The 26,998-nt window shown below is 45.1% G+C and overlaps 1 protein-coding gene across 2 annotated transcripts; it reads right to left on the reverse strand.

The window, feature by feature from the left end:
* Positions 1-222: 222 nt before the first annotated feature.
* Positions 223-26,398, reverse strand: gtdc1 (glycosyltransferase-like domain containing 1). 2 transcript variants are annotated; one of them, XR_013902307.1, is made up of 12 exons: positions 26,243-26,398; positions 19,964-20,175; positions 14,777-14,944; positions 13,498-13,671; positions 7,866-7,976; positions 7,723-7,794; positions 3,366-3,475; positions 2,805-2,949; positions 2,388-2,448; positions 903-973; positions 727-818; positions 223-651 (listed from the first exon to the last, which is right to left on the reverse strand). XR_013902307.1 is itself a non-coding variant. In XM_026143882.2 (11 exons), exons 1-11 carry the CDS (start codon positions 26,291-26,293, stop codon positions 577-579), a joined length of 1,281 nt encoding a protein of 426 aa, XP_025999667.2. In that variant the 5' UTR covers positions 26,294-26,397; the 3' UTR covers positions 223-576. The 2 variants fall into 2 exon arrangements, 1 of the variants encoding a protein (XP_025999667.2); XM_026143882.2 differs by lacking the exon at positions 2,388-2,448 and having other exon boundaries at positions 26,243-26,397.
* Positions 26,399-26,998: the final 600 nt, after the last annotated feature.

A 26,998-nucleotide genomic window follows, 5' to 3' on the forward strand; every position in this document is an offset into this window, starting at 1 on the left:
GCACAGCGCCTCACTCACGTACGGCGGCTGGTTTTTGGTTTTACTGAATTTAAAAGTGAAGCGTCTCTGCCACCGATCAATCGGATCAATAACGGCGGTTCTGCTAGAGGCTGCGTGACGGTTCAGAAATGACTTCAAAAAAATAAACGTTTGTTTTTCTTATTTGTCTCAGTGTTTTGGCATAAATGGGCTTCCATACCTGAATAACAACACAACGTGTGATCGTGTTAATTCTGATTTTATGTCATGTTTATCAATAACAAACGAGTCCATTTCAAACATATCAGAAAAGTTTTACAGCATCTTCAGCAGAACCACAAACAAACTTCAGAATCCTGGACCAGGTCCAGGATCAGGACTAGGACCCAGAGTTAAACCAGGATCAAGACCAGGACCTGGTCCAGTCTGATCAGTCCTGTGGAGGAAGAATTGGCCTCTTTGTGGGTCCAGCACAGAACTCCTCCAAGAACCCAGTCTGAGGAGACCAGAACGAGTCCAGACTCGTGGGCTCAGAGTTGGCTCTCATGCCGAGCTCAGTGGCGCCGCAGGTCAGACGCGATGGCGGCAGCGGTGTGTTCAGGGACACGGGGCTGACAACAAATCCTGGAAACGCGGCTTCAGGGCGGCCCAGGAGTAGGCCGAGGTGTCCACCTGCAGAATCAGAACCACATGCTGACGGAGGAGGTCGTCACCACACGACACAGTTAATCGGTTAAATGCCGTTACCTTGACGATATGTCTACGGGCAACGTCGGGCTTCCTGCAGAGTCCCTGCAGCCGCTTACAGAGCTGCTCAGGTGTGGAGTACAGGTACTGTGCTGCATTAGAGAACAAGTAGTAGTTTAGGTGTGCTCCTTTAAGGACAGCAGAAGAAGAAGCTGCAGAGACACAGGTGTGCTCACCTGGAAATATCTCGGGGTAAACGAGCGCCTTCGGACACAGAGGGAAGCAGCCGCAATGCACCGCCTCCAACCTGCAACACATTCAACACGTGACTCACCTGAGAGCCAATGAGAGAGCAGAGCATTCTGCACACCTGTACCAGCTACCATTACCTGAGAGTCCTGACCAATGAGAAACCAGGAATAAACAGAACTGACTTCCCCTCAGTTATCACCTTACAGAGGCTTTTATTTTGTTAAAATAAACTTGTACTTTCCCCCCTTCTATCTACATGCAGGCATTTATTTTGTTGAGTTTCCTGTTCAGTCAGCAGGTCTGAGTGATTAAGTAGCACTCTGCCTGTTAGCATGCTAACACTAGCGTGCACTATCGCCCCCTCGGACGGCGCTCTTCTTCTTCTCTGCTGTAATTGGTGCAGGATTCTTTAGCAGAGGAACTTTTGACCATGTGGTCATGTGACTGCCTTGATGTGACTCACTGATCAATAACCTGATCATTAACAATCAGTGCAGAGGCGAGCTGCTGCCTGAGAGTTCAGCTGCTCTGACGCGATTGATCAATAATGTGATCGCTAATGACCCGATCATTACTGCTGTGAACAGTCTGAACATTAGCTGGATTCCTCGGTGCTGCAGAGTCCTCGTGTGTGCTCGTTTCTCTCATCTGGGATCAATAGAGCTGACATGAATCAGGTGAACATCACACGGATGCTCCGAACTGTCTGATTGGCTGATTCGGGCTGACTGAAGTCACACCTGCAGGACTCTGCTGGACTCTGGACGCTTTCAAAGAGTCCTTGATGTGACACCTGAGTGAAGACTCTGAGGCCTGGGAGGGATGCAGAGACTCTCAGATCAGGACTGCACCGACCGCTGCGACGCCTGCAGAGGAATCAAACGCACCCCGAACAGCAGCAGCTCACGCTGAATTATTAAAGGACACAAACTCAGACATGACCACTAAATAACAGCAGCAGGACATGGTCCGCCAAAATAAAAGCTTCCTTCATACAATGTACAGCAGCGGTCCCCAACCCCCGGGCCTCGGACCGGTACCGGTCCGTGAGTCGTTTGACACCGGGCTGCGAGAGTTGAGGCTCAGGTGTGAAATGTATAGTTTTCAGGGTTTTTATCGGTTTTCAGCGTTATTTTGTTATCGTTTTTATCGTTAACTCGATTTCCTGGGTCTTTTCACGTGTGTTATGAATACTTTTCTTTTTTTTGGTACCGGTACTAGTTTTATTTTGATGTATTTATCCGCAACACCTTAAAGGCCGATCCATGAAAATATTGTCGGGCATAAACCGGTCCGTGGCGCAAAAAAGGTTGGAGACCGCTGATGTACAGCCCGTCAAAATAACAGAAGGATGCGGCCCACCAAAATAAAAGCTTGATCATGCAGTCCATCAAAATGACAGAAGGACACAGCCCGCCAAACTATAAGCTTCTTCATACAGCCCACCAAAATAACAGGACGCAGCTCACCAAAATAAAAGTTTCTTCATACAGCCTACAGCCCATCAAAATAACAGCACCAGGACACGGCCTGCCAAAATAAAAGCTTCATCATACAGCTGGTCAAAACAACAGTATTAGGACACAGTTCACCAAAATAAGAGCTTCATCATAAAAGTGTCTGCAAATGTCAACAAAATAAAAGCCTCAGCTTTTACACTGTGTGGAAGAACAGAAATCTGTGGGGGGGGTGTCACGTGAAATTAATTTCTGTATTTTAAAACTAAGACTTTTACTTTAAAATCCCGCTGTTTGGTCACACTCACATTATAATTAAACTATGGTTTTATTCTGTCTATAGGAACTTCCTGCTGCAGAACACCAGAGAGTAAATCTGTATAAAGGCGCATGAGATCAACCCTGGCGCAGGTAAAACAGGTGACTCACATGGCGACGCCGAAGAACTCGTGATTGGCAGTGGAGACAACAACATCAGCCTCACACAGAACCCTCAGGTAGTCCTCCTTAGAGGGGAGGAAACCCCAGTTCAAGATGTGGGAGTCCAGGAGGAGTCTGGAGGAGGAGAAGATCTCTGCAGTAGGAGGAGAGGAAGGAGGAGAAGGTTATAAACAGAATGAAATAACTTGCAGATATTGTGTGTGTGTGTGTGTGTGTGCGCGTGTCACAATCAATACTGTGACCCTCTTAGCCAATCAGAGTCGATTAGAGTCGTCCTAATGGGATTAAATTCAGTGCTCATGAAGCTGATTTAAAGGCTGCTCTAAAACTTTAATATCACACACACACACAATCACATCATCAGCTGATGATACAATCCGTTAGAAACACAGGGGCAGCAGTGACCTTTGACCCTTAGAAGATGGTTCAACTGCCGCCTGAGAACCAGTGAGAGGAGGAGCTGCTGGACTCCTCGAGCTTGGTTCTGCTGGAGGTTAAAAGGGAGTTTTTCCTTCCCGCGTGTGTGTGTGCGTGTATTTGTGTGTGTACCGGGCACGTCGGTGAAGGTCTCTCCGAGCACGGACAGGTGGAAGTCGAGTCCTCGCTCCTTCAGTCTGAGCAGAGTGCTGAAGAACAGCTCAGGGTTTTTATCATGCTCCCTGCACGCACGCACGCACGCACACACACACACACACACACACACACACACACACACACACACACACACACACACTTTAATACATGTATGTGAAGTCTGAAGGTGGTCAGGTGGCTGTGATGTCAGAGGTCAGCAGTGCTTGGGACAAGCCAACAGAAGAACACGCCCAGCTGCTGTTTGCTTCCTGTTTCCTGCATGTAGGTGACTTTCTGTGTGGCGTCAGGTGTTGGTGGTCGTCTCCACCTGATCCTCTGCTTACACAGTGAAGGTCAAACAGCAGCCGCAGCGGCAACAATGATCTCCTCAGATGACAAGCAAGCAGATTATTCCTTCCATTCGCAGCTCGTTCCGGCCGGCCGCAGATAATTCCCTCATTTCCCGCAAACCTTTCACTCCTTCAGCGAGCCTCCAATCCTCCTCCCCGAGCATCGCCGTGACGGGGAGGACCGAGAGTTACCATCCCCGCCTTCTCGGTCTGAGAGCGTAATTAACAGGATCAACCTCACAGCCACCAGAACCCTCAAATTCATCCACACAGGAAGCTGCAGCGTCCGCCATCAGCCCGAAAACTGATCGCAATCATCCTGATCACCTACCAATAATGCTCCAGTCACCAATCAGGTCTCACACTGATGATGTCATACATCTATAAGCTACCAGAAACATGCCACCTGTCACATGAAACTGATCCATCAATCACAGCAATCTTCAAATTTCACAATAAAATCTATACAGACTCAATACTGCTGACAGATTTACAAAGTAAAAGCTCAGTTAGATAGTTCATACTGTCAAGACTTTCACAGTAAGAGTCAGTTATAGAAAGCAGGGTGATTTGTTTTTCAAAATAAAAGGCCTTAGTTAGAGAACGTTACAATAGTGAAGTCAATTATTTTATCAGATAATAAAATATAAATAAAATCACCATTTACCATTTAGTTACAGGAATTTAGCAGGCTGATTTAAAGCATAATTTCAAAATAAAAGCCCCATTTGCTGACAGTCTGTTTTCAGTTTTTTGTGTGCATGCTCAGTGAAGGGCCAAGAGCTCATTAATATTCATCGAGCTCCAGCACCGTGTTCACCTGGAAGCCCCCCCCTCAGCAGTAAGAGGCTGTAATCTGAGGATCGGGGCCAGGCTCAGATTAAAGCCTGATGAGCTGCAGCTTCAATCAGAGATTAACAGGAAATCCTTGTCGCCGCAGCCGTAATCCATCTGTGTTTGTGCCACCACAGCAGCTTACAGCACGCCGCTTTGTCACCGATACAACGCAAGGTGAGGTGCACACGCCGACGCTCACCATCAGCCTCACACTGCAACACGTCATGTTTACAAGCCTCCACCTGCTGTAACTGTAGTCTGATTACTTCATGATGATAGAGGATTTGTGTTTTAATGAAAGTGAACTTGCAGCCTCACGCTGTGAAACTTTATACGTCTTCATTAACATTTCACTCAATCAACCTGACAAACAGCAGGAAACTGTCTCAAAGCTTCAAAATAAAAGCTGAAGATTCTGTGAAATTACCTGTTTTTTACTTTCAAAATAAAAGCTTTCCTTTCAATATAACAGAACTTTTCATAATAAAATAAAATAAATGACAGGGACTAGAAAGAGAGAGCAGATTTCTCCTGTTTTGGCTTCCCTTCATTGGCTTCCTGTTAAATCCAGAATTCAAAATCCTGCTCCTCACATACAAGGTCTTAAATAATCAGGCCCCATCTTATCTTAATGACCTTGTAGTACCATATCACCCTATTAGAGCACTTCGCTCTCGCTCTGCAGGCCTACTTGTTGTTCCTAGAGTATTTAAAAGTAGAATGGGAGGCAGAGCCTTCAGTTTTCAGGCCCCTCTTCTGTGGAACCAGCTTCCAGTTTGGATTCAGGAGACAGACACTATCTCTACTTTCAAGATTAGGCTTCAAACTTTCCTTTTTGCTAGAGCATAGAGCTGGGCGATAGAACGATAACGATATGTATCGCGATATAACTTTTACTCGATAGAGAAATTAAGCTATCGCGATAGACCTCGCCGCTCTTGTCCTCTTTAAAAAAAAAAAAAAAAAAAAAAAAAAAAAAGGTCAGCCAATCCAAATAAAGTAGCGCAGAGCCGAACCAATCACAGCCGCAGCGTCACGTCGCGTGACTTGTTACGTACAGCACAAGTGCCAAGCCGCACTGTGTTTGTTTGGGAAGCAGCCAGCGGGTAATGGAGCCAGCGCATAATGGAGGAAATGAGTGTGCCGACTAGAAAAATCAACCGAGCGTGACCGAAGAGAAAACAGATGATGGTTCCAATGCCGGAGAGATTGTCGAACGGAAGAGCCATAGAAGTTCCGTAGTGTGAAGGTATTTCGGCTATTTCAAGTCTGACAAAAAACAGAGTAGCGTGCACTGTAAATTGTGCCGAAAGCAAGTCTGGAAATACAATAAACTGGTGCATGCGTCACACTGTGCGCCACGTTATTGTTTCGGTGAAATGAATTTCTACAATACTGTTAATTCTACTCTCTGCAGTGTTTAAATGCTTACATATACACAAAGTTACTGTCCCTCCACACATACGACTCGGTTCTGCTTCTATGCCCCAGCTTTGTTTACTTTTTCCCACCGAGGCTTCTAGACTTCTGATTGGCCAACATTTCTGCACGGTTAGGAATCTAGCGCCACCTGCTGCTTTGGCATGTTCATAGCAGCGTTTTCTTTCATTTCTCCCTTTATGTGTGGACGGGATTATTTTTTAAAACGAAAACGGAAAATCTCCGTTTTCAAAAATACCCGTGTACGTGTGGACGTAGCCTCAGTCTCTGACTGGAAGCGCTAATTCGTCATTCGGCTTTTGTCAGACTAAAGTAACTGTTACAACTGTTTGAAAAGCTCAGCTATACAACAAGGAGAGATTGAGAATTTCCTTTTAGTTCTCAGTTTATTTGATATTGACAAAAGTTAGTCAGTTTTGTCTGTTCTTCTGTAAAACAAACTAAGATTTATTTTTAGAATTAATACTTTATTTCTAAGTGGAATTGACAATTTAGTAGTGTGTTTCGTTTGTTCTATTTTGAAACTTAAACGCTTTAGTGGCTGCCTTTTGTGTAGTTTGCAATATTTGCCTTTATTTATCTGAAAAAGTCTCATGTTCCTTAAGTACATCTACCCTGTTGAACTTATTATGGGAAATAAATATTTAAAAACAAGCTGCTGATTATTTCACATTTTACTTGTGAGCAAATCTTACAAATATAGTTATTTGGCTTATATCGTGATAGATATCGTTATCGCCTGAAATGAAAAAAACATATCGTGATATGAAAAAATCTCATATCGCCCAGCTCTACTAGAGCATATAGTTAGGGCTGGACCAGGTGACCCTGAATCCTCCCTTAGTTATGCTGCAATAGATGTAGGCTGCCGGGGGATTCCCATGATGCACTGGGTGTTTCTTCGTCACTCACTATGTGTTAACAGACCTCTCTGCATTGAATCATACCTGCTATTAACCTCCGTCTCTCTTCCACAGCATGTCTTTATCCTGTCTTCCTTCTCTCACCCCAACCAATCACAGCAGATGGCCCCGCCCATCCCTGAGCCTGGTTCTGCTGGATAATAATAATAATAATAATAATATGTAATAATGTGTATGTGTTAGTCCCCATAGGGAAATTACTCCTCTGCATTTAACCCATTCAGCCAGTGAAGCAGTGGGCAGCCACCAGTGCCGTGCCCGGGGAGCAGTGTGTAGGGACGGTACCTTGCTCAGGGGTACCTCAGGGTAGCCGTTCAGTGGAGTCGAAACCCCCGACCTTCCGATCATGGGGCAACCACTTTACCTACTGAGCTATCCCTGCCATTGCCAGAGGTTTCTTCCTGTTAAAAGGGAGTTTTTCCTTTCCACTGTCTCCAAAGTACTTGCTCATAGGGGGTCATATGATCACAATGACTTTACAATATAAAGCACCTTGAGGCGACAGTTGTTTTCATTTGGCGCTGTAGAAATAAAAGTGCATTGAATTAAAATGACAGCTTTATTCGAGGTTTGTTTTCTTAGGTTTATTGTGGCAGTTTAGCTCAGGTCTGATGTTCCATGAGATTATTTTACAGCTGATATAAAAGTCTCATTCTGGTTTCATTTTCAAAGTAAAAATAGTAAAATCTTTTATTCTGAAATGTGTTTTATTTTGTTTTGCTGCCTTGGTTTAAAAGAGTTTTCAAAAGAGTTTTCAAAGTAAAGGCTTCAGACTGAACTCACCACCTGTGAGGCCACACGATGTGCAAAGGATTCACCTGGCTGGCCACGCCCCCCTCCGCAGGCTGCTCACACCTGTCGGGTCACAAACTGATGTGAGACAAAACTCTTTGAGTCTTTGAGTTTTACCAGGGATGGATTTGTACCGTGGCGTATCTTCATCGTGAGCTCTGCTCTGCTGCTCGCCCTGCAACATGATATCATCAACACGAGACTGCTCAGTAGGCCGCTGCAGGAGTTTGTGTTTAGGCAAGAACCTGAAAAAGAAAGAAAAACAGGAAATGAGTGGAGACTGCAGCGCACTCAGAGCAGGTACATGTCCACCACAGAGATAGAAACTTCAGACCCGTTAGCATCAGGAGCTAACGGGTCCTGCTGTCACATCAACAACGGTCTTCTCCCCTGATGAGCCGCAGCCGCTGTGAGTCATCAACCAATCAGACACATTTAGAGCTGGAAGCCCCTCCCCTAAGATTTAGAAAACAGTGACCCATAGTGGGGACTGTCAAAGGTGACATCACTTCCTCTGAGCATGCTGCTTGCTCTGTTACTGTTCTGAGATCCTGCAGAGGCTCCAGGAAAGCTTACGTGGGAACACGGGGGAGGGGCGGGAGGGAGAGGGGGAGGGGGGTGTCTGGAGGTTGTTTCCTCCTCCCCACAGAGCTGGACGGCCTCTCAGTGGAGTTTCTGCCTCTAAGGCTTCTGGGAAAACTTGATTCAATAATCCATTTTATAAATTAGATGTTTGACTGGAGACAATAAAAACATGAGCGGGGGGGGGGGGGGGTGTAATTATGTTATTGATAAATGTGCAGTGATCAGGACGATGACCTCACCTCTGAGTCTGATTAAACACGAAGGAATGAAGGTCAAAAATCACTGTGGCGCATTTACTTTATTACCAATAATCACAGCGCCAAACACACACCGACTTCACCTCAGCCCAGAGCGCCAAACACACACCGACTTCATCCCAGCCCAGAGCGGCAAACGCACCGACTCTGCAGTCACACTGACAGCTGATCCTCAGATTCTGCTCTGTCACAGTGCATGGCTGCGTGCAGGTTTTCTACACCTGAGCTCAAAGACTCAGAGACTGTGGTCCTTTTACTGCGTGATCATCATGAACACAACAGCTGCTGTCAGTGATCCCCGATGTATCGCAGTGTTTGGATCTCTGTAATAGGAGTGGGTTTAAAAAAAATAGATTTTCCGATTAAAATCAATTTTAGCTTGGAAAAAAATAAATAAAAATTATTGATTCATTAAATCCTCAATTTTTGAATATAAATGAATTTTATCAGCAAGTCCAGAATCTCAGTTTGAAGCTCACAAAACTATTTCAACAACAACCAAACAGCTAAAACAGCAAATGAGAGCAGATACACGGATTCGGCACAAAGACGTAAACACAAAGCGCGGACCCGACGCATCAGAATCTGTGAGCTGTCGGCTTTCTCGCACAGACACGCCGTCGGGGCTGAAAGCCGACAGCTCACAGATTCTGATGCAACAGGTGTCGCGACTCTCCAAACAAAATCCACTGAACCAGCAGCAAAAGAAGATCCACACTACGCTTCACATTTGATAAACATCGTCATGAATTCCCTGACTTTGCTGTTTTTCCTTCCACCACGATAAATCACACTTCCTGCACAGCTCTCTCTCTCAGTGCACTCAGAGAACAATTTCCCATCACAAATCTCTGTTTTCTTCATTGCTCATTACGCACCAGTCTGCTGTTGTGTTCACTGCTGTCGGCCTCCAACAATAAAGCCTCATTTCTGCTGTTCAAACTGAAGAAACTTTTTCTCAGATTACAAATTCTCAGCTGTGTCTAATCAAACCTCTGTGACTTATATCTGCTGCACTTCAGCAGCATCAGGTAATGTTTACATGTCGATTCATGGTTGTATTTTAAGGTTATCTGCTATAAAAAAGTCAGACCAGGAACATGTCCTTCATGTTTTTCTGTTTTATCCTCAGTTACTTTGTTGCCATGATGCCAGGTCTCTCTTGAAAATGAGATTTTTAACCTGGATAAATAAAGGACTAATACTTTGACACAAAGGCCTCTGCTGTGATGCTCACACCTCTGAAGTCTCACAGTGTCAGCTTTGATTTATACATAGATATAAAATATGGATATGTGCTGATAAATGATGAGAATTATAATATTTCTGACTGCGTCCAAACTGAAATCAGTGACAATATTGTGATTAGAGCAGGGCGATATGACCAAAAATATTTATCACGATATACATTTGAAAATCTGCGATAACGACATAACTGACGATATAATTGACACGAGACAAAATACTTTACAACTCCACAACTTTATTAGTGCAAAAAACTCATCAATGTATTTGCACTTAAACAAGCAGCTGTTTCTTATGTGCATTAAAGTTATATAAAAATTAGAGATGGACCGATCCAATATTACGTATCGGTATCGGTCCGATACTGACCTAAATTACTGGATCGGATATCGGAGAAAAATAAAAAATGTAATCGATCCATTAAATATCATGAAAGCACCTCACAAAACTTGCAACACGCCGTAACTCACCTCAGAACGTTAGCACGTCGGAGCAGTATGCATCACGTGATAGAGCGGCTGTGGCATGCGGGACCTGTCGGTGGTCTGGATAGCATGTGGAGCTTCGCTAGCAACCCGGCATTTCATCTCCAACAAAGTTATCCCGAGAGAAGTAAAGCAAGTGTGTAAGTCCATCTCTGAATGTTTGTAAAGCATTCCTGCGTTAAGCTTAACAAGCGATATATGGAGCGACTGCCTCTTCTTGCTGCTACTTCAATCATGAAACTGCTTAACGATCAGCTGATCGGCTTTTCTGTCACGAGTCCATGTCTCTAGTTTGCTTTTGGCCCACTTTGCACCAGAAAGAGGAAACCAGCGGCTGAACAACAGCAGCACGTTTAAGCTTGATCAGCTGTTGTTAGAATTTATTTAATATTACTTTCTACTCGAGGATCTTTTTCTACGTAGCTGACGTAACTGTGCAGGGGCGGATCTAGCAAAGTTTAGCCAGGGGGGGCCGATAGGGCATTAACAGGGAAAAGGGGGCACAAAGACATACTTTTCTTTCTTATTCTCATTTAAAATGTCTAGCTTTTAATAAATAATTATCTGACACCCAAAGTTTTAATTTGATGTAAAATGAACAGAAGTCAATTACTGTATATAGTAACTATTAAGTCTAATATATATATACCCTAGTAAGCTATAGTACTTTTTCCTTTGAGAAGGTACCATCTGTGCAGTCTGCAATTTTGTTGAAGAAAGATGTTGAATCTATTTAATATTTCTTGAAAAATAATTGATTTCTGTGCATTTTTTTTCACACTGCATCAAATTAAGGTTGATTACGTCGATTAAGCATCATGAGGTGGGGGGTGGCTCCCTATTTTTTATTTATTTATTTTTGTTGTTGCTGGGAGTTGGAACCCTATTAGTTAGGTTGCTTAATATTTACGCTAAGTACTCTTTAAAATACCAGAATAGGGAGGATGGTAGGTCTAAGTTTATTAGATTGATCAGTATTGCTGAACTATAAAATATTTTTTTTGTATACAGGTATAACAGAATAGCTTTAGTGTAGTTGTTGTTTTAAACTTGAGTATGAACTTATACAAAATGCAGCAAAATTTTTAAAAAACAGTTTTGTTGATTAAAAAACACTATATCGGATTCATATCGGTATCGGCAGATATCCAAATTTATGATATCGGTATCGGACATAAAAAAGTGGTATCGTGCCATCTCTAATAAAAATGTAACAGTGCAAATTCCTCGCTGACAGTTTAACCAAAAGGCATTTCCAGTGGAAACTGGCCGACACATCCTCAGCATAACCATGTATAATATCCACAAACCTTAAAAAGAGGTCATACACACACAATACGGTAACATTATGTTGAAGCACAGTACGTATCACTCCGCGAGGCTCCGCCTACGATAGCCGTAATGCTCCGACAATCCATCACGCGGTGCGGCTTCGTAGCTTAGCAAAGTCGTACTGAAACATTTGACAGATTTTCGAGCGCCGTGCACATAAAATCGTTTCCAGGTCAGTAAACACAACCAGGGTTCATACATAAGGCACACGGGATTATAAGGGGCTCTGTCGACTTTCAGAAAAATCAAAGGATTGGTTTTAAGTGCGCCGTATTTTCCAAACACGGTAATAACGACGGCCTGCTAGCATGCGCTACCAAAAATAGTGCTTTGTTGTGTATCTGACGGACGAAAGCTAAACCAGTTCCACACCACTGAAGCTGCAGCATTTTTACAAACCAGTTCTGCTTCATCCGTTTCATTCAACGATTTGCTTTTGCTCTTCTCGTTCTGCGTTGCCGCCATGTGCGTATGTAAACAAAGGCACAGCGCATGCGGATTTTACCCATATTCTATCGCCATATTTCATTTTCCTATCGTGGCCCAAAATTACACTGGTATTACCGTGAACGGTATGATATGGCCCAGCCCTAATCGTGATGTCTTAATTCTATATGACTTTAGTATTGATTAATATCAGAGTATCGACTTTTTGGACAGCTTCAGTGGGTGCAGGCAGAGGCCGAGGCTGCAGGAGGAAGAGGAGGACGCGTCAGAGACCTTCGTTGGTCTGTTGTCGTTCTCCACTCAGTGAGTTTGACCTACAGGAGGTGACAGCCACTATGAAAGCAGACAAAGCTTAGAAGACCAAACACTGCGGGCAGGAGGACACCTGCTGCTCACGTGATGCGCTCATTGATCCTCCTCGACGTGATGGATGCTCCGTCTGTGCACCGCCGCAAGTCAATCACTATCCAATTACACGAGTCCACCTGTCAGAGCCGCCTGATGGATGGAGACCACAAACACCACACTGCACGCGCTCCAACAAGCAGCGGCATCCTTCTTGTGCCATAGGAAAGAACGAGGAACACCTGCCAGCTAATGAGCTAAAGCAGCGCTGTGATTGGTCTCAGAGGGGAGCTGTGCTCAGGTGTGCTCAGAGGCAGCTGTACTGTTTCTTCGCTCTCACACATTCTCGGAGCGAGTTGACCGAGAACATGATGATTGTCATCTGTTTATTTTATGAAAGCAGAGTAAGCAGAGTTTAAATGTTATAGGTCATTACAGTGAAATGAAGATTTCATGGAGCTCTCTGCTTCCTCCTCAGTCTAAGCGTTAACACTCCTGTTTCCTGTGTTGAGCATGGCGGAGGAGGACGTGGAGGATGGCGGCCGTGTCATCACTTCCTCACAGTGTGAGGGCGGAGCATGAGACACATGAGACACTGCAGAGCAGACGTCCTCATCACGACAGGGTGATTAGTGACAGTGTTTCAGATCATGGAAGTAAAGTAACCAGTAGTATATCAAACATCTGTATCCTGGAGTAACTAAGTAATGTACTGCATTACTTTAACTCTTTGGAGTATAATTGGCTGTTTCTGACCTCTAAATTTCACCTTTAAAAACGGTTTCCTCGCCTTGTTTGTTGTCAGTCTTTTCAGCACAAGCTCAGGTCTGAATTTACTGACTGTATCAACACAGCTCATCTACAAATCAGGCAAAAACATCAAATCTGAGTAGAAAAAGGATACTGTAACAAACACAAACATGTTTAACGAATCATTTGCATAACTTGAAATGTAAATAGAAATTATACATTTTAGTAACCTATGCACACGATTTGTAAACAGCAAAGTTATTCAAACTATTTACAGAACAATCCGGAGTTAGGGGACTGCAGGTTTGCCGTGTACTGACCTGCTGACATCAGGAAACTGGAGCGGGAAGTTCAGGACCACACACTTGGGCCTGATGAGGCAGTCCAAGTCTTTGGGGCGATGGTCTGGGATCTTGTTCATGAAGGAGGGGATGGATGACAGGAAGGAGTCCATGTTGAAGCGGGAGTTGAAGACCACGACATCTGCCACCAGGCTGGTGTCGCGCGCACACACACACACACACACACACACACACACACACACACACACACACACACACACACACACACACACACACACACACGAGACAGAGGACATGAAGCTCCATCACTGAAGGCCACGCTCTGCAGTTTACCTGAGATTCAGGTCACCTGTCTGAAACAAGCTGCTGTAGCTCCTCCCACTTTAAGACAACTAAACTCTGATTGGCTGCCCTCACATATAAATTATTCACTTATAGTGTGTAGCCGTGTCTGCACCTGGAGCTTTTGACCTATACACACCTGTGTAACGTGAACTTTGACCTGAGGTCAGAGCTTCGTCCTGGAACAGGTACACCTGTGTTTACGTCCTGAAGTTCAGACTAACTCTGAGGAAAACCTGGGCAGGAGTGTAAGGACCCACTGTCTGCAGGTTTACATAGGTCACGTTTAAGCTTCAGGTGAACATGAAGACACGCCTCCATGCAGTGATCCAGATCAGATACATTAGTTTGGACTGAGGCTTTGCGGGGAGGCGTGAGGACACCGCTGGGCACGGGCCAATCAGACATCTGCTAACGATCCCAGCTGTGTTATTTGATGGCACTGTAACCACGTTAGAGGAGACGGAGCGGCTCGGCTTATTGACGAGCTGCCCGCAGATCAACAACAATCAGTTTTCTGCCGCTCGTTACTGTCCCGCCGCTGATTAATGAACACTACAGCCCCCGCAATTAACCAATCGCATCCCAGCAGCTCATTAACCAATCACACACTGCCTTACCAAGGCAAACTAGAGCACAGCGCATCAATCAGCTAATAATCAATAATCAGTTTACGGGCTGGATGCTGGCAGTACGAACATCAGAGTAGCCATTACTCAGACAGCTGACAGGAAGCTGATCGGCAGCTTTCTGTGGCACACCGCCAGCTCCAGACCAGCTGACTCGCTCCAATGACGGTAGTTACCGGAGCACATGGTTTCTGCTGCTGTCTGCGTGCATCGCCCTCACAGCCTAATGGTGTCATAGCCCACACCCTGGACCCAGCAGTACCTTCTGGTTAGGCTCTACAAACGCAGCACGACATGGACTCCCCCACCCGTACAAACACACTCACCATGAGAGCACCTGGTTGTAGCCGTACTGGAAGTCCCTGTCCTGGTGTCGGCGGACCGGATAAAGTAGCTGGTTCTCGTGGAAGTACAGAACCTTCTTGAGCCGGGCCAGATCCGGTCTGAGAGCCGCCAGCTCACACAGGCTGAGGACGGAGCTGCTGAAGAGGAGCCTGCAGAGAGAGGAGACAATGAAGGAGGTGCAGACAGCGTGTCAGCAGCTCAGCTGATCATCTCAGAACACTGAGAATTCCTCAGTGAACTGCAGAGCCGACGCCTGCTTCCTGCTTCGAGCAGGTGATAGTGTAAGGCCGGAGGAGGAGCTCCTTCTCCTGGGCTGCACTGATGGAGAGGGCCAGTAAGCGTTCAGGGCTCACATGGATGCTTGAGTGATGGTTCGTGGCTTTGCTGAGTAATGTCAGAGTGGGTTTTCAAAATAAAAGTCCCTGCTTCTTTCATGCTCTGGGAGGGGGGGGACACACACACACACAGACATGTCCTCATACAGTTGGTGACAGCGTCTAACCCACACAGAGAGATCAGAGGCCGGTGGCTCGTCACACCTCAGTGTTTTGAAGGAGTAGGAGGTCAAAGGTCAGCGTGGTGAGATGGTGACTCTTTGCTCCGAGGATGAGTCAGAGCGTTGTCCCTGTAAGAACGGTGGTATTGATCTGCACTCTCTGATGTGATCAGATATGAATCAGCAGCTTGTCAGAGTGGCGGTTTCAGGTCGCTGTGATCCCTGCCTGCTTACGGTGAATCGCTGTGGACACGTCAGACAGAGAGTTTGGGATGTGATGACATCTGTAGACACGTCTGTATGAAACGCTGTGGAACCATCTGCCTCCACAGATTAGACGGGCCTCTGTTTTTAAATGTCTTCACCCTGAGAGAAGATGGCTTTCAGTTGACAGGATGTTGTTTTTTTTAATGTAGAGCTTATTCTTTTGCTGTTTCGTTGTATCTGCTGTTCTTATGTCCTGTGCTGGCTGTTTTACAGTGCTTTATAAATAAAGTTGGATTGGAACTCGAAGCTCTGTTTGCTGCTGCAGTCACTGATGACATCCCCTAAATGTTGAGCTGAGCGCCCGACCAGCCCGAGCTCCACAGGATGCTAAAGGTGTTAGAAACAAACGCTCAAACTAGCCCTTGTGAGACTGCAAAGCATACTGGTTGGTTTGTTGGAACGGCCTGCTGAGCGGATGTGTAGCTCGCTGCTACCAGCACAAGGACAAAGTTGCTGATGTTGGTCACATGGACTTTATCAGAACAAATCACATGACACTTAATCTGAGCATGCTCATTAAAGAGGTTCCACGAGGCAGGGTTCCTCAGGGTTCCGTCTGCGGTCCTCTGCTCTTTCTGACGCAGCTTACATTTCCAGCCTCGGTGAAGTTAGTGTGAATGCTTGAAAAGCATTCACAGTATTGTTCTTCAAATCTTTATTTTGAATGGCGATTCTGCTATTTCTGCTAATGCGGGCTATGAATTTTGGTGCTCATAACTTCTATTCTTTTTGAGATATGGAATTTTTTTTGCAATATTTTTTGCCCATTTCTGCCATATTATCAGTGGCCTCACTGATTTTCCTTGCCGGGTTGACCTGTTTTTTTTTTTGCTCAGTGAGATGAGCATCCGTTCTCAGACTGGGAGGCCCGGGTTGAAATCCCGCTTATGGCAACATTTCTTTCAGTTCACAGTTAAACTTTTTTAACTCTTTTCAGCAGAAATTCTGCTCATTCACCTCTTTTCAGCGCAATGTTCTGCTTCTTTCCATCTTTTCTGCAGAAATTCTTCTCATTCAACTCTTTTCAGCAAAATTTTCAGCTTTTTCACCTCTTATCAGCACAAATCTCAGCTGTTTTCAGAAAAAAACTCTTGAGCAGAAATTCGGCTGATTCACCCCTTTTCTGCAAAGTTTTTAGCCTTTTCACCTCTTATCAGCACAATTCTCAGCCACTTCTGCTCATTTCAGCAGAATTGTCAGTCTCTCCAACTCTTCTTTGTGAGAATGAGTTTGGCTCAGTGAGATGAGTAGCCGCCTTGAGACCAGAAGGGCCAGGTTCGAATCCTGCTCAGGGCAACGTTTTTTTCAAATTTCAACTTTTTCAGCTTTTTTCAGCAGACATCTTCAGCGTTAAGGCATCCACACAGCATTTTCACAGGAAATGCAAATTTTTCTAGTTCTAGTTGCTTCTGTACGTTAACTACTCTCACAATTTTTGTGCTATTTTCACCGTTCAAACTTTAAACTATTCTGCTATTTCTGGAGATGGGTGCTATGACTTTTGGTAGTTATAGCTATTATACTTAAAATATTAAGCTTTTTGTGCAATTTTTTGTCCCATCAAAATGAATGGGAAATTTCCGCAATTCTGCTAAAACTTGCTCGTTTTTTAAACTTTACTTCCTCATACTTTCACGTAGAAACGCCATTCACACTTTAAAATGTTCACAAATTATTGGGCTATTCATGTATGATTCAGCTTTTTCATGTCTGTTACCGTTTTCATCTTATCCCTCTTTAAGTTTTGAGTTTCATCTTTGTGATTTTTCAGAAAATACATGCGTTGTTATGGTTGCTATGCAGTTGGCTTTGAGTGGGCCATTTGTCCTTTTTCAATCTTCTCTTCATGTCCGAACAACTTGCTACTTGCTCAATTTTCCCTCAACCCCCACAAATTATACATCAAAACGTAGGTATTTTTGTTGGCTTTCAGAAAATGTCACTATCATTGTTGTGGGAGTTACAGAATTTTGGCAAATCTCCTCAGAGCAACACAAAGTTTCATGCTTTTTTTTCACCCGTTTCAGAGTTTATAATGGGTGTGTATGGGACGGAATGTTGGTGCTAGAGTGAGACAGCTCAACTGCTAGAGTGAGAGGAGCGAAAAAATTAATCTTGAAATCTTCTCTTTAAACTGCTGCTGTGTCCACAGCGTTTGCTCTACAGGTATGATTTTACCCTCAAAATGTAGCCATCGCTGTCCTCTTTCATCCAATGTGTTTATTATTGTAATAGGTGTTATGGTTCTGTCATAAATGTCACCAATGCATAGCCTCCTCCCTCCAACTCTTCCATAGACTAATGTTAAAATGGCTCAGAAGGTTCGTTTGAAAATCAGAAGTACAGGCTGTCTTTACACTGTCGTCACGCCCATATAATAAACTCCACAGGCATGAAAACTGAGAATTCAGTAGACTAGACATTGCTGGTGCTCACGGTGAAAGAATTTTGTCAATACGACGTGTACTTTTGATTTGGGAACGATTTGTTGCGGGCTGACTTTTCTGTTTATTTTAAGCAGCAGAAGTGAGGCGCATGTCTGTGTGCGTGTGTATGGAGCCATTGGGTGCAGTCACTATAGCAACCAGGCTCACACCTGCTTAACGAGCTCTCTCTCACTCTGCCAAGATTCATCTTAAACACGTCTCTTTCAACTGCTGCTGTGTCCACAGTGTTTGCTCTACAGCCATCATTTTACCCTCAACGTCGCGATCATTGTTCTCTTTCCAATAGCATGTCTTTCAAAGCTCAGAGATGTAAACTTTTTATACTGTGTGGATCCAAGTGGAGGGATCACATTTTAGTCATTCTGTGATTTAACCCTTTAAAGCCGGTCGGAGCGGACACGCTCCATTTTGCGTAACTATTTTTAAATCCCGGTAGCACTGCAACCACGTAAGCTAGCGCAATAATTTTTTTTGCATATGAAACCAGAGGAGTTGTACTTACATCTTATGCCATCAGCTTGTTCTAGGTCACAGTTTCCTTCCACATATAGCTTTGCAAAAACTGCATAAAAAGCGCTTGCAGCAACAAAAACATAATATTCCAGAAACACGCTTTGCCGATCCGATCAGCTGTTCGTAACACTTCCTACGTCCATCAGCGTGAACTATCACATGACCGCATGACCTGCCCGAAACCGGAAGTGACGTCATTTTGCGGAAATGTAGTTTTTTACCATCATGGCCTTATGAGCCTATACTTGTGTTTTTAAAAGTTATGTTTGACTGTATGACTTTCTGTGTCGTTTCTGGGATGCTGAGGACTCATATTGCACTGCTGGAAATATTTTTATTTTGATGCATATGCTGTTATTTTGCAAATTTGCACTGTAATATATTTTTTCGTTTTTCCTGCAGTATATGAAAATTGGTGTATCTCAAAATAAAACTATGAAGACACTCAAAATAAATTTCCTTTGGTGGGAAACTAGTTTGTGCAACTTTTTTGTATTTACAGTTTTGAGGGATAAGCCTCTTAAATTTCTCTAACTAGAAATATATGTTATTTTTTTGTAGTTTATTGCACTTTTTTGCAATTTATGTAATTACTATGCACTTAATGCAGACATATTATTAAAATTTGGGCTATAATGGTTGTATTGATGTATAGCAACTTGAAATGCTCCAAAAAAATGGCTCCACAGCATGTAAAAATATACTATAAGCTCTGGCGGACTTGGTTCTATGGTAGGTCTTAAAGGGTTAAAGAATATGAACTTCATATCATAATATTCATTCAGATGTTTTCTGACTCTAAAATTTTCTTTTCCCATTACTTAAGTTTTTCTAATTCACATTTAAACATTTTCAGCTATTTTCCAACTTCTGCTGTGTGAACATCAGCTTTCAAAAGTTCTGAACTTTGGTTTTCAGGTGAAAATTTCTATATTTTTCATCTCATTCAAAATTTTTAACTTGAAATTCAGCAATTAATTAATTTCAGTGCATATATTGAGATTTCAGCATTCACACTGCAGTTTCTTCAGAAAATGCACTTTCTAGTTTTACCTGTTTTTACCCTGCAGGGACCACAGCCGCTGATTAATTCCTAATCTGAGTCATTACATGTACTGATGGAGTTCCCCGAGCCTCCCTCCTCCGCATCCACAGCTGATGCAGTGCAGCTTCTTCTCTGATCCTCAGGCTCATCCTCATGGCCGTCACCAGGTAAGTCTTTGCTCATGCAGCAGCGAGGCCTCTGAGACCTCCCTCTAAATGTCTGTGTTGTCTGTGTGTTGACTCTCGTTTGGTGATGTCAGTGGTTAATGGACAGTTGTGCTCAGAGTTAACGAGGTGAGGAGTTCAGGTGGGGACAGTTTATTAGTTACATGCAGGTTTAAACCACAGCCACCCCACAGTGAGGGTTAAAGTGTGGATTGTGTTACCTGTCTGGGTCTCACCTGTATGACGGGCAGGCGGGGATGGTCTGGCTGAAGTAGAGCGCCGCTGTTCTTGCCCTCCAGTGCCATTTTTTGGCAGGTAGCGTGAAGACGGAGCAGCCCGCGATGTTTTCCTTCAACAGGTCCATAAGCTGTTTGTGCGAGCCGCCATAAAACGCCTCCACCAGCAGGATGCGGGGAGGCGGGGTCTCCTGTGCGGGAGGCGGGGTCTCCTGTAAGGGCAGATGAGAGCTGTTACTCACAGATGGAGTCATATACTCTTCATACACTCTTCAGAGTCATGAAACACCTGAGCGTCAGTGAATCAGGTTCGGTCAGGTGCGACAGGTGCACACTCAGCGTCTGTGTGCAGCCACCCCCACACGCTCCATATAAGGACACATGTGCACCGGGCTGTCACAGCAGGAAATCAGGAGGGTTTGAACTGTCAGAGGGGAAAGTGGAAAAGCTTACACAGTGGAGCTGGAATAGGCTCTGCCCTAGGGCTGCACGATTTTGCATAAAATGAGAATCACGATTTTTTGCTTAGAATTGAGATCACGATTCTCTCACGATTTTCTTTTCCAGTATAAATATTTATTGCACTTATTAACTGCACATCAACTTCGTAACAGTTGAAACTGAACATAAAAACAACAAATGTCTCACGTTTTGTCGTTGCTGCAAAATGTTGTACTGCTTGAAATTCCGTCTCCACCGTTGCTCGACGCTGCGTGTACAGAGCAGGTAGTGCAACAATAGAAAAATAGTTGCGGGACGGCACTGTGTAGCGTTTGTCTAGGGTGTTGATCATTTTCCTAAATCCCTCGTTTTGCACAGTGTTGATGGAGCCATATCTTTGGTCAGGTGATAAGTGATAGCCTCCGTAATGTCTTTGTGCCTGCGGGAGGTCGACGGGTATAGGGAAGCGCTGTATAAGGTTCCCGTTATTGATGTTTGGGTGGTTGACCGGGACGGATTTTCTCCTGTCACTTTCTCGTCATCCCTGACATGCTCTCCGTTGTTTTTTCCTGCTAATTTTAGCATCACACGGCACAGCTTCTGTATCACGTGGTATAAGGCTCCGCCCTTGTCATTTATTGAGCAGGAAGAGTGAGCGCTTGTTTTCATGCAGATTACGTCCCGGATCAAAATGCGGTACAATTGTCGTCTTTTTTTTCCTTTTCTTTTTTTTTTTAAATCGTTGTCATTTGGAAATGAGATCGCACATAAGTATGAATCGAGATCGCAATTTTCTAACGATTAACCGTGCAGCCCTACTCTGCCCCCAAGACCCTGATTACCTGTTGCTCAGGTGTATTAAAGCAGCTGGACAGTTGTTAGAGTGTATCTCTGTTGTGACTGAAAGCTGCTTGTCAGCGTTTGTGTGTGATGATGCTCAGGTGTGTGACGTCACCCGGGACTCCAATCTCACACACACACAGCAACACACACACACACACACACACACAAAGCAACACACACACACACACACACAAAGCAACACACACACACACACACACACACACACACACACACACACACACACACACACACACACACACACACAACACACACACACACACACACACACACACACACAGTGTGTATCACTGTTTACAAACCATGAATGACTCATACCAACATGATCATTATGATCAATAACACTGATGTTTATTATCACTGTGATCATTACTGCCATGCGTGTTGTGACGCAGCACTGCAGTGTGAGGTCGGTGCGTCAGGCCCATTGATGGTCCATCGATCATATTGATCACAGCGATACAGGAGTGCGATGGCTTTGTGAGCGTGCATGCAGGCTGGTGGAGCTGATGGAGTTTTCCTGCTCATCACTTGGACGGAGCAGAAGTTTTGCACCAATCTGCTGACACGCGAGCTGAACCGATCACACGGGCTGCTGCGCCGGAGCAGATATGGAGGAGATGGCGGGGCGCTGCGGGGCGATTAGCTGCCGCTGCATTGTTGTTGCTGTCGTTGTGTTGTGTGCGCTCGCAGCTCATCCCTCAGCACAATGCGTGCTGATGGATCCATTATGGAGTTTACGCAGCAGCGGCTTCCGCTGAATCCCCTGCCCATGATTTCCAGTCCGCCTCCATTTAGCTGCCCACAAAGCACTCAGCGCGCCCGCACACGCTCAATCAGTCCATATCACCGGGCATGGCGCGGCAATCAGCGCCACCAATGAGCCGATTTAATGCAGACAAATCTGAGCATAATGCCGGCCGTTATTCTGAAAGCAACTTCCTGTCTAATACAGTCGGAGGACCCCGCGACCTTCAGAGCAGCCGGGCCCACACACACAGCAGGAACCCAGAAACCGAAAGCGCTCTACCCGAAGCGCCGCTTCCTGTCAAACATCTGTTCATTCAGAAATCAGACAACAATCAGCCTGATGTCATCAGTGTTTCCATGTTTACGTCACACGAGCTTAAACCTCTTCTCTGAACTTTCCACAGCTTCCTGTCATTGTCTCCGAGCTGCTGATCAGGAGCACCGACCTCTTCAGGCCCTGGGACCACATGTTTGACCACCCCCTCCCCACAAACCTTCAGATTCCTGATCATCATTAATAACAATGTTATTTACAAAAACAAAGATGTTGCTTTTGTCTTGCTGTGCTGACCTCTCACACTGAGTTCTGGGCCCTCACCAGGCCCTGAGCCAGAGGTTGGAAACACCAGATTAGAGCAGGGCGATATGACCAAAAATATTTATCACGATATACATTTGAAAATTTGCGATAACGATATAACTGACACGAGACAAAATACTTTACAACTCCACAACTTTATTAGTGCAAAAAAAAAACCAAAACATCAATGTATTTTCACTTAAACAAGCAGCGAATGTGAATTAAAGTTATATAAAAATGTAACAGTGCAAATTCCTCGCTGACAGTTTAACCAAAAGGCATTTCCAGTGGAAACTGGCCGACACATCCTCAGCATAACCATGTATAATATCCACAAAACTTAAAGGGGTTATACACACACAATACGGTAATATTATGTTGAAGCACAGTACGTATCACTCCGCGAGGCTCCGCCTACGATAGCCGTAATGCTCCGACAATCCATCAAGCGGTGCGGCTTCGTAGCTCAGCAAAGTCGTACTGAAACATTTGACAGATTTTCGAGCGCCGTGCACATAAAATAGTTTCGAGGTCAGTAAACACAACCAGAGTTCATACATAAGGCACACGGGATTATAAGGGGCTCTGTCGACTTTCAGAAAAATCAAAGGATTGATTTTAAGTGTGCCATCCTTTCCAAAAAACACCATAATAACGACGGCCCGCTAGCGTGCGCTACCAAAAATAGTGCTTTGTTGTGTGTCTGACAGACGAAAGCTAAACCAGCTCCACACCAGTGAAGCTGCAGCATTTTTACAAACCAGTTCTGCTTCATCTGTTTCATTCAACGATTTGCTTTCACCGCCATGCTTTTTCCGACGTGTGCGTACGAAAACAAAGGCACTGCGCATGCGCGTTTTACCCATATTCTATCGCGATATTTCATTTTTCTATCGTTGCCCAAAATTACACCGGTATTACCGTGAACGGTATGATATGGCCCAGCCCTACACCAGATTATTTAAGTTTGTTTTTGATCAAATGAATCTGCACAAACAGACAATAAAAAATGACTGAATCATGAATGAAGCGATGGTGTTGTTTCAATTGTTTTAAATAAAGTTTATTTCTACTTTTCAGTTATGTGTGCACGAACCTCGAAACTGTCAGGGACCCTCGTTTACTTTACTCGACCTCTCGTCACCTTTCACAGTAAAAGCAGGTTCAAAGAAATTGGACTGTTTTCATGTTTGTGTCTGATCACATTACCTGATTTTCAATCAGTAAATAAATGATTCCATCAGTGATGTGAAAATAAATGAATGTTCTTAGAGACATTTCAACCCCAAGGCTGACACACACACACACAGACTGCTATTAATGAAAACAGGAAGTAGAATCAGGTCTGTGGTGCAGTGGTGAGATTTAATAAAGATCAGAGAGGAAATTCACATCCTCACACCGGGACCGGTCGATCAGACTGATTACCGATCAGTGCTCGATGAAGCCGGGTTTGAGGGGCACGTAGATGAGGCCAGAGCGCCGGACGGCGAGGCAGGAAGCGTGTCAGTAGACGTGAGCTGGATGGTTCCACCGTGGAGCCAGCGGGGGATTCCAGCTCACACTCATCTCACCTAAACACCTTTCCTCCCACTGCGCCTGGAAGCTGCCGACTCACTTGAAACAAAGGGTTAATGCGAGCGGCGTTCCCCGTAGGGAATCCCCCCGCAGCCTGATGGAAACAGCATGCCGCAGAACCACGGTGTGGGCGGAGCCCCGACAGCCTCAGCATGCAGCGGCCGGACCGGTCAGGATCAGGCAGGCCAGCCTCCACCCTGCCATGACGGACAGAGCTCCATCTACAACCACAGATGCCCATCGCCCAAAGCTTTCAGGAGCCCTGCTACGAGGTTTCAAGACGAGCACTGGCATCACGGCGAGGGGCGTGTCTGACTGCGAAACCGCACACTCACTGGCTAATCTGTGGAGCTTCTTCTCCAGCAGCTCCCTGATGAGTCGATAATCTCCACGACCATGAAGACAGAGGCGAAGCATCACTTTTGCTCTAAACCTGCCCCTCCGCCTCCACCCTCAGCCAGCAGTCCAAACCCACAGAGGTGACCTGTGCTGAGCTCCGACCTCACCACCTGCTGCACGCCTGAGCGTGCTCCTCCTCGGCCCTGCAGAGCAACTCGGATCGCGTCTGATAGCAAAGGTCAGGACCCCTGGGGTCATATCGGACTGAGACATGAACCAATCACGTTTGTTTTTTTCCTCTCATTATTAAACCCTCAGCATGGACAGTACTGTGCCAAAGTCTTGAGCCACCCCTCGTGTCTTTATACTTTGCGTGTGCCATGCTGAGGCCTGTTGGAGGACAATAATGTGATGACAGTCCCAGTAGCACTGCACCCGCCCCCATCTGCACTGTAAATGTCACTGTGGGGTTTTCCTGCTCAGCCCACAGTGACTCTGCACTAACTGATGTACAGAGGATCTCCACGGAGCCTGCCTCACTCTCACCAACACTAAACTAAAACTACAGAGAGGTGATGGTCGCGTTTAGCGACACTGTGGGCGTCTTTAAGTCTTTTCATAAATCTGCCTCTGACACATGCCCTCCTTACAATAATCATTAAAAACACCAAAACCAGCAGTGAAACCAATAAAAACCAGAGTGAAACATCAAACCCACTGTGGAAATTCACCGAAACTAATGAATGAGTGGAATGAATGTAACGGCTCACTCCAGTTCTCTGATCTGTCTCAGTGTTCCTGTTTAATGTTTGGATGTTTAGAATCAAATATTATTCTATGTGGTTATTTTGCAGTATTGTGAAATTCATCCGTAAACCATTCCCAGTCTGTCACTGCTTGTTTTGCCGTTCAACGTTTTTTATTCAACTCTGATGTATTTATGTTGCACTAAATCCCAACATCAGTTGCCTCACAGTGCTTTCTACTGTGAGGTACAGACCCCACAATAATGCTGTCAGGCCCCTGTGAGCAGGCACTTGACAACAGTGGGGAGTAAAAACTCGCTTTGATAGGAAGTTTACTGTGGAGCTGGGAAGTAAAAACCCACTGTGATCTGAGATGGGATGACCTGAACATGATGCTGGACACTGATGGGGTGGAAATAAGAACACCTGGACCTCACAGGTGGAGGAGCTGTACCTGAGTAACGCCAGCAGGTACATGTTTCTTACTGAAAATGAAAACACACCTGAGACACCCCAGAGCCTTCACCTGTCACCTGTCACTAGTGCACCCATCAGCTGATTCATCCACAGACTGGTTTCTCAGAGCAAACACCTGCACAGGTATCCATCGCCTGTACCTCAGTGTGCGTCTGAGCGCAGGTACGGTGTTTGTTGGTGGTGAGTGCAATGACCCAAACACTCTCCCACGCACCGAGTCAGGGCTCTGTCTACGTCCTGGAGTAGCACTGTTTCTAGGCTTCTCCGTCCAGCTCCGTTAGCACCGTTAGCATCGTTAGCTCTAAAAGCGTATCACCAGGACTCAGTTAGCTGATAGCGGCTAACAGCTAGCCGCAATCAGGTAGCTCTCCTTCCCCGGTGCAAAGTCCGCTCCTCCCCCACACTCCCCGCCACTGGCAGCCGGCAGGAGGACCGGAGCACCCGCCGGTGTGCTTCCACCGAGGACCCTCATACGAACGGCCAGTTCACCGACAGCGGGACACTCACCTCTGACAGCATCTCCCGGATCATAGCAGAATACGCACGGTCTGACGTCATCACGTCGGTTTAGCCGAGCAGCTCTTCCCGCCTTTTCTTCTGAGTGGAAAAAATAGTTAAATGTAAATTAAAGTCCATCCATTCACTTCCGCTTATCCTTTTCAGGGTCACGGGGGTGCTGGAGCCTATCCCAGCTGTCAAGGGGCGAGAGGCGGGGTACACCCTGGACAGGTCGCCAGTCTTTAGTCTGTCGCAGGGCTAAATTTTTAAAGTCAGAGGTTAAAAACTGCAGTTTAAAGAGTATTACACACTCAGAGACACCAGCCTGTGGTTTTAGTACGCAGTAAAGTATCAGCAGTACTGCTACTACCGCAGTAATACTGCATTAGTATAGTTAGCAGCAGGCGGGGATTTACAGTAATTTAATCCAAGTTTAATTATTATGTGAATAAACTTGAGCCATCGGGGTAACTTTGTGCTGAACATTTGGGAGGTCAAGATCTCTGTCTAAATAAATAAATAAATCTGGGTAAATTCCCAGATGATTAAACATGCAACTATTTTGCTGGGAATTCCTGAAATGAGTAAAGAAAATCAACAGCCTATTTATGCAAAATAATTCATAATTTTATTGGGGGGGGGGTTATATTGGTTGGGTCTGATTATTGGGGGGGTCATAATCCCCCTAACCTCCCTGGAAACTACGCCCCTGCCTGAGACTCACCTGAACACACCAGCATGTGTGACCAGGTGCTATCTTACCTG

Source organism: Astatotilapia calliptera, chromosome 16 (assembly GCF_964374335.1).
Source record: "Astatotilapia calliptera chromosome 16, fAstCal68.1, whole genome shotgun sequence".
Taxonomy (NCBI): domain Eukaryota; kingdom Metazoa; phylum Chordata; class Actinopteri; order Cichliformes; family Cichlidae; genus Astatotilapia; species Astatotilapia calliptera.

What these genes read in the sequence shown, in the direction of transcription:
- gtdc1 (XM_026143882.2), bottom strand. Translation starts at nt 26,293, where the DNA reads ATGACGTCAGACCGTGCGTATTCTGCTATGATCCGGGAGATGCTGTCA. An exon ending in TTACCCCGAGATATTTCCAG is followed by an intron (nt 819 to 902) that starts GTGAGCACACCT and finishes TCTCTAATGCAG; the next exon opens with CACAGTACCTGTACTCCACA. An exon ending in CCCGTAGACATATCGTCAAG is followed by an intron (nt 652 to 726) that starts GTAACGGCATTT and finishes CTGATTCTGCAG; the next exon opens with GTGGACACCTCGGCCTACTC.